Source organism: Octodon degus, unplaced genomic scaffold, assembly GCF_000260255.1.
Source record: "Octodon degus isolate 3935 unplaced genomic scaffold, OctDeg1.0 scaffold00005, whole genome shotgun sequence".
Taxonomy (NCBI): domain Eukaryota; kingdom Metazoa; phylum Chordata; class Mammalia; order Rodentia; family Octodontidae; genus Octodon; species Octodon degus.
The window spans coordinates 13338271-13346740 of record NW_004524581.1 but is presented as its reverse complement, the minus strand read 5'-3'; the positions used below and the strand labels follow the sequence as shown (position 1 = coordinate 13346740).

The 8470-nt window shown below is 42.8% G+C and overlaps 1 protein-coding gene across 1 annotated transcript in view; it reads right to left on the bottom strand.

Annotated features, from left to right (window-relative positions):
* The window catches only part of Vcl (vinculin), a 129279-nt gene that overhangs the window by 45643 nt on the left and 75166 nt on the right, over nucleotides 1-8470 (bottom strand). The window contains exons 3-6 of the mRNA XM_012515491.2: nucleotides 7300-7450; nucleotides 7010-7118; nucleotides 4100-4222; nucleotides 1714-1874 (exon numbers count right to left, since the gene is read on the bottom strand). Of these exons, the coding sequence (XP_012370945.1) occupies nucleotides 1714-1874; nucleotides 4100-4222; nucleotides 7010-7118; nucleotides 7300-7450 (544 nt within the window). The remainder of the gene's footprint in view (nucleotides 1-1713; nucleotides 1875-4099; nucleotides 4223-7009; nucleotides 7119-7299; nucleotides 7451-8470) is intronic.

Here is an 8470-nt window from a genome sequence, read left to right as displayed (position 1 = left end):
CAGAGAAGCACCAGCTGAAAGCCTCCTTTTCCTAGGGCAGGGTTGAGAGGTAACTTAGGGGTCACCTAGCACCCTGGGAAAACCTGGTCCTCAAATGACATCAAGGGGAGCAACTAAGCCAAAAAACATTCTAAGGAGCCTGCTTAAAGAGATAAAAGAAGCTATCTTTGGTAGAGAAAGCCTGACATCCCAGTCATGTGTTTCCTCATGTTTTTCCTTGCCCAAAGAACTAGCTCAGTATGAGCCAGAGTCTGTCTGTCCAGAGCCCCGCACTAAGTCACGCTCTGACCCACATTCAAGCGCAGCGTCACACACCAGCAAACAGGATAAGGCACGGCACAGCACAAGAAAACCTCAGACATGCTTTTTCTCTTTTTAAGCACAAAAAGGAACTAAAGGGCAAGAAAAGCTTACCTTCTAGAGAAGAGAAAAATAATAAAACAAACAAGAGAACAAAAAAAAAAAAAAAGAAGAAGATGCATAAAGATGTCATAACAGGGAAATAAAAGTTGTCGAATATGCAAAAGTAAAGACTTAAAAATGATTTTACGATATAAATTTAGAAACCACTGAAGAACTGTGTATCAATGAGAAAATGCCTCTGTAAACAAATCCACAATTAAAGTCAATTAATTTATTATTCAAAGTTAAATCAGCTTTCTGAGCAACTAGAGAGGGGGCTGATGTCTCTTACAGACCCCAGATTTCTTACCATACAGCTCCCCTGAGCACCCTGTGAGGTCATACTGCACAATTCCCTCAAGCCTGCTTCCTGCCTGCCTGCGGGCCCCAGAAACTTAGCATCCCATGGAGAAGCTAGGTCCCGGGGACAGTGTGCTCCCTCCACCGCCTGCATCTTGGGCTACTACAAGGAGAGTGTCCCCAGAAACCTGGCAGCTCTCTTCATGGTCATTACACAGGGAGAAGTCGACCAGAGCAGTGGCAACACAAAGCCACTGCTGGGAGGCTACAGAGGGAACCCATGAACCCCTGAACCCCTCTGCTGTCTGAGAATTGATTCTAGACAAGACAAAGAGATCCCACAAACCGACCATGGTAAAGACTAAGATTTTAAGTAAACTGTCTTACAGAAAATGGAATGATCAAGGGACACAGCTAGAAATGCTAAGAATTTCCTACATATATTTTTTAGGATAAAGATACATTGGGGCTGGTGAGATGGCTCAGTGGTCTAAAGCACCTACTTAGAACAAGCTTAGCAAAGCACAGGGACCACGGTTCAATCCCCCAGCACCACATGCCAGCCAGCCCCGCCCCCTGGTGGGCTGAGCTGGCCACACACACACACACACACACACACACACTCTAAATAAATAAATAAATAAATAAGATACATTAAAGAAAACTTTGCCATCAAATTCAGAAATACAAGTGTATTCTGTATCTGTTCTATTCACCTGGCAACAACCCCCCACAGAAAGGGCAGGGATCCCACCCAGGGAAGGATACAGAGAATCCTCTACTAGTCCAACCAATGAGAATCCAGCCTGAAGCTAAGGGTTCATGCTTCAGCCTTTAACCAACATTCACCCCGTGTCCCTATTTCTTCGTACTACCTTGAGACAAAGGAAATTATCTGCGGGCTCTGATGCTCTACAAAAGCACAAGATAAAATGTGGGAGAGGTGATGAGCAAAGTCCCCCAGCAGGGAAGACTTGGAGCACTGCTCATGTCCTCTCCGATGGCACCTACCTTGCTGGCCCAGGCATCCTCATCCCAAGATGTGAGTTGTAAGACACGAATGATCTCATTAATTTCAGCACTCATCTTTTCCACAGTAAAATTGCGATTTTTCAAAGCTTCTTCTATTCCTTGGTTTTTAGAGTTTTTAGTTGTTACAAAAATCTTCATCGCTACAAAATAAAACAAAAAGTCAGCAGCTGAAGTTGGATTTTAACCTTCTACACACAATATTCAGACAAGATAGTCCACACTTTAAATATGTATTTTGGGGTTCTAAGGTCTTCAAAGAATATACAAACACACACTGCAAATCTGCCAATAGAGTGCCATTATCACCAACTTTCACTGTAAAGAGCACTCAGAGGGGCTGGTGAGATGGCTCAGTGGTCTAAAGCGCCTACTTAGAACAAGCTTAGCAAAGCACAGGGACCGCGGTTCAATCCCCCAGCACCACATGCCTGCCAGCCCCGCCCCCTGGTGGGCTGAGCTGGCCACACACACACACACACACACACACAAATAAATAAAAATTAAAAAAAAAAAAAAAAAGAGCACTCAGAGTACCAAATGTCACCGTGCCAAGATTAGAGAACTGGTGACCTGAAAGCATAGCCTAACATTTCTTCTGTCATCCTGGGACCTAACACTGGCTCCACCCACTGTAAACCTACTGTGACAGTCCAAAAGCCACCAACAGTATTCTGACACCAGCAGGAAACCCCACAGAAACAATTCTACCTCCAGGATTTCTTGCAACATGTAGCAAAGACTTTCTAACCCTCAAAAGTAAAGAAAACAATAAGAATTAAAATTCAAAAGGGACCACCCACTCGGGGGCCCCCCTCCTGTCCGTCTCTTAGACAGAAGCTTTCTTTCTCCCAATAAACATATTCTGCTCATAACCTCCATTTGTTCCTAACACTCATTCTTTTAGAGAACACGAACTCATCCCAGGTACCTTTCAGATCAGGAGCTTCATTTTTCCCCTATATCTTTTGGAGGTCATCCACCCGAGATCAGTTTCTTCCCCTATATCAGTACCACATGCCACGCCAGCCCCTGAAAATCTGGGCTCACTGGGCAAGCCACCAAAATTGAGCATGATGGCGCATGCTTGTAATCTCAGCACTGGAGAGACCGAGACAGGAGAATCATGAGAAGTCAGAGCTGCGTAGTAAGCCCCTGTACCAAATTTTTAAAAAGGGCTGGGGAGATGGATCAGTAGAGCAAGTACTTGTCTGGCAAGTGCAAGGGCCTAAATTCAATCTCTGGTTCCAACAAAAAAAAAGAAAAATAAATAAATAAATAAATAAATGATTAAAAAATAAAATAAAATTCAATAAACATTAATTAGTGCTCTGAGTTACCCAAATTGGAAACAAACTATTTTCTCAACAACCTCTACCACATAGGACAGAGGCCCCGCATAGCCCACATCCCCCAAAAATTATTTCCAGGGATGGGGCTCTAACTCAATGGTAGGCCCTTGCCTAGCATTACACAAGACCTTGGGTTCAGTCCCTGCACCTACGAACAATGCCCCCCCAAAAGTAAATAAAAGAACTTCTTCATATAAGGTTCTATTTACAAATATGTAGTATATGTAATTCCTTTCTTAGCTATTATTTGAAACATCAAAGTAAAAAACTGGGGTCACAATGACATGCCTCTTATGATTTTAAAAATAAAGCTGCCCTCTCAGAGTTAAACTAACCCACAACTTGCCAAAGACAATTATGTAAACTATACAGTGCTGGGCATACTAGACACTGAGGAAACACAAATCTCTTTTACTCACTGAGAGAGCTGTCATCGTGCTTGCCTTTCTGGGCCCTGGTCAAGGGGAAGATAAAATAGTGCCAACTAATGACCAAAGAACTGATATATTCATAATGAAGAAGACAACTAAACATGCTTTTAGGAGAAGCTGCGCTAACACACTGAAAAGGAAGCTTTATCATACAGTGCTCCGTAAAAGCCATTCCTGCTCCTAATGATTTTTCTGTAACACAGGGTGTGAAAATTCAAAGTTCACACCCTGTAAACTATACAGTGCTGGGCATACTAGACACTGAGGAAACACAAATCTCTTTTACTCACTGAGAGAGCTGTCATCGTGCTTGCCTTTCTGGGAAATCTGAGGAGATTTCCACCTCAGAAAAGGACCTGTCAAGAGCTTTACAGAGCACAGGGCTGCCCCAGCAAGGGCATTTTCAACGAAGAGCAGGTGAAGGAAAACACTGAGAAGATGATACTGATTCTTAGCCAGTCAGCTGCAGCCATAATGTAATACCCAGCCCGCTGGATGTGTGAAGCAGCTGAGGAAAATGGCCCTCCAAGCCCAGGACACAGTCACGTATTTTTCCCTATAAAATGAATTACAAACAGGAAATACCTGAGATAAGAACTGGAAGCAACTCCTTGACGGTGTTCATGGAGTTCACCAACATTACTCGGTGCTCCTGGTGAGTCAATTCCTGCTGTCGCTCGTCAATCATCTTGGCCATCTTCGTCATTCCTGGAGCACAGGGGTGAAATTGTGAGGGGTGAGTAAGGAAACAAGCCAGGGTCTGGCCTTCTTGGCCCAACTCCATTGTGAATTGCTCTGCAAGTCCAAACTGACTGCCCACTTAAAACAACAGGTGCTCCCACTGAATTATTGCATTTTTGCAATTTTATTTTTTTGAGTGAAACTAATTTATTAAATGAAAACCCTAAATATGGTATAATTTTCATATGGTTGATGTAAATACATTCATAAGCATTAAAATCTAAAAATCTGAAACGATTAAATGCATAATTGTACACAAATTAATTCACATATGAGGGAAATATTTTGCCAGATTACTGTGCATTTGTAACGGCCTCACCCCGTATGAGGCCGCTGTGTTGTACTATGTAAGAATCTCATCTGAGCCTAATAGCGAATCTAAGGGCTGGAAAAATGACAGTGATATGTTGTTGGTTTTTGTTTTTGTTTTGTTTGTTTTGGGTGTTTTTTTTTTTTGGCACAACCAGGGATTGAACTCAGGCTCTTGCGTTTTCCAGGGAAGCACTTATTCCACTGAGCCATCTCACCGGCCCCAGTATGTTCTTTATTCATCTTGATATTTTTCTGTACTTTCCAGTTTGTCTAACATAAGCATATTTTATAATTAGAAGCCAATAGAAATATCATAAAAGTTACAATGATAACAGTACTTGCAAGCATCTGATATTTTAAAATGGCCTATCACTTTGTTTACCTCAGTTGTTATTCAAAGGTGCTATATGATTTTGTGAAGGTCTGATTTTCAAATTGCTCCTAGGATTTTTTAAATTGTCTTAAAGACTGAAGAACCAAAGCAAGATTGCTAAAACATGTGAGGCCGCATCTACTTTTCCCTGAGGAGCTTCATTTTGTCTTTTATATGTTAGGATTCTACCTAAAAATTCCTTTTTGGGAAATAAATGTTTTCCACAGTGCTACGGTAGCAGGCAGTCTGAGTTAGATAGAAAATTGTAGGCAGTCAGACAGGGTCAGGCCCTCAAAGGAAATGACAACAGCGAGGCACCTTACAACTGTGGGAAGGATGGATGGAGGCCCCTCTGTAAATCAAACCCAAAGACTGGCATCCAGGATTGATCATTACTCAGGAAGAATTATGGTCTGAAGGCCTCCCGACAAGGTCCTGTTTTACATTCATGCCCACTTGCTACGTGACTTGATACCCCAATTGGTCCAGGGCCTAATCAATTTCACCTGAGCAATAGTGTTTGTAATCCCATTTGTTGACCACAGTTTAGTCCCACCCTGTATCCGCCTAAGTGAGACCCCTTTGTCTCTACCTCAGCCCCACATGGTTTTACACTATAAAGGTAATCTGGAAGAGGCAGCTTCCTGGGCAATCCGCTCAGGTCCCCCTTCTGTCCCTCTCCAATAGAACCTTTCCTTTCCAATAAAGTTTTACCCTCAACCTCTGTTTGTTCCTAAAAGTCATTCTTCGGTTTTAGAGAACACGAACTCATCCAGGCCAGGTTGGGAATTTCATGTCTCTATATCACTACAAGAAAGCTTAAAGAGCACAGCTCTGAAGTTATACAAGAAAGCCCTTTCCAGGTGCTCTTCAACAATGGCTCAGGAAAATCCTTATTACAGTGAGGCTACAGAACAACTACACCATAAGCTCATACTGTTAAATAAAAAGTCAACTTTTCATATAAAACAAGAATTTTTTGTCTTTTTTTAAAAAATGGTATCACTATGCAGTTCTGGCTAACCTTCAGCTCACTTTGTACCCAGGATGGTGTCAGACTCCCACCGATCCCCCTGCTTCAGCCTAACAAAAGATTTTTTTAAGGCAATAAGCATCAAGTCAAGTCAAGAGCCCAGGGTAGCTTCCATTTTTTTTTTTTTTTTTTTTTAATGTATTTAGTGCAGGATCCACGGGGTCTAAAGGGTCTCACACATAGACCGAGTCGTAATGATCCTCCTGTTTTCACCCTCCTAAGCACTGGGATTATAGGCACATGCCACCACACCCAGTCTCATGCACCACCAGGCCCAGTCTCAATCACAGTCTCAGAGTGCCCCAGGGGCAGGAACGGCACTCTACACCTCGGATGGAACCCTGGCCACTGCACTCCACCTAAGCAGGAGGTTTAGTCTCCTGAGCTGCCTGGCAGGGTATCTTCCATTGAAGATACCCTGCCAGGCATATCATTCATATGTTAAGGACTCTCCAGGCCATGTTAGACGTCTCTAACATCAAAAGCTGGTATATGTGTATTTTGAATATTTAATCCTCAGGTGCTCAAAAAAGCATTTCAAAATGGGGCTTCAGCACAACAGCTTCTCCTCGTTCCTTCTAGGTTAGTCGCTGATTACACAACAATGGAGCCTCAAGCTAAGGCATGAACCCCTAATGGTAGGCAGGCTAATCAGCAAGCTAAGAGGTCCTAAGAGCTACAGGCCAGCTGGCAGGCAGCGCAGGAATGCTGCATGATGCGGAATGGGGAGAGAGGTCAAGATTCTGGGTAGCCGTCAGCATTTCAGTAACTGAAATGCAGAAAAGCACTCGCTACTGCCCAGCCACATTTGTAATGTCGGCTTTCATTTGTTTGCCAGTACAGGATTTGTAGAAAGCAGACTGCAGCTTCAGAGACAATGCAACCTCCTCCACAGAAGCCTGGTGTCACTTTTGTGAACACAGCAGACACCTGAAAGACCAACCCATCAACACCTATTTCAGCAAAAAGTCAGAGAAGGGCACTTTCTCCTCTTGATCCATCCAGAACAACCCATGAACACTTTAATATGACTCACCTGGCCCAAGATTCTTTGTGTAAGTGACCAAATCTTCCATGGTCTCCACTACCTCTGCCACTGTAAGATACTCCAGAATTCCTTTGCAAACTCTAATAATTTTACGAACCTGAAAATATATTTCAGAGTATGGAGTCAAGTGAGGGAGAGAAAAAAAATACATTTGTATGTATCTTTTTCAATACATAGAAAGCATGAAAATGCATATTTCAATCATTAATATGCCATGATTATCTTTAAAACTCGGCTTTCTATCTGGAGGAGGTCTGCGCGGGCCTCAGGTTGCCTACCTCCGCCTCGTCGAAGGTCAGGAGCAGGTCTGATGTGCCGGAGAGGATGCCCCTGGAGCCATCGATCAGATAATCTCGAGCAGGCACTGAGTATGGGTCCGTCTGAAGCATCTGGGCTGCCTGGACCAGCTTGGTGCAAGCGTTTTCAACCCTGCGGGAAGAGGGCAGGGTCACTTCCTGGCACGGCCCAGGGGCTGCCTGCCCAGCACCAAAGGAAATGGTGCCCGTGTGTGTAAGCTCACTTTTTTTTTTAGCACCTGGAAGGTAGTGTTTTCCAGTTTAACATCTGGAAATAGAATGCCGAGGCACTGTATCAGTGAAATTTAATAGCCAGACAAATCAAGTGAATAGGAAGAAACACAAAAAAAAGGATAAAGTGATACACAAATTTCTCGTTCACCTGCCTATCAAGCCTTTGTAGACAAATCCATTGGACCACTTGGAAACAACACTCTAAAGCCCATACTGTTAAAGGATTGCTCGCATTAATAACTATATCTGCTATTGATAGTTTCATATTAATATAGTTTAAAACAGACCATCAGAAAGCCAAGGGTTTGAAGGTTGCAGATGGGAAAAATTTACTTAACAGAGGAACCCAAAATACCAAGCGTTCTCCTCAACCCTCCTACTCTACTAAAATGTATTCATTCACTGTACTCACTGTATCCATCTATACAAAACAAAGAAACCTAAGCCATCTCCTTGAATCTCATATTCAATATATACATTGTTATCACTAAAGACCTTCTTATTTCTGTTTTACTGAGACAGAGTCTCGATGTGCAGTTCAGGCAGCTTTGAGCTCACTATGCAACGCGCTTGGGTAATCCTGCTGCCTCCTCCTGAGTGCTGGGATTACAGGTGTGTGCCACCACGCGCAGCTAGTACAGCTAAGAAGAATTAAATGAACAGTAATTTCACCTACAGACACTCCTTGTTGAATGCCTGAGTTGCAGTCCTGTGACCAGAATGTTAAAGTGAATTGTATATTACAATATTCAGAACAAAGAAATAGTGAAAGGAAACTCCAACTTGGTGATTTTGCTTTTATTTGCCTAACTCCTACATGCAGCGCTGTAATGTACAATATAAAACTACAGTACCATACTATCCAATACAACTGGCAAAGCTCACACTACGGTATAAACAAGGTACACTAAACAAAAAA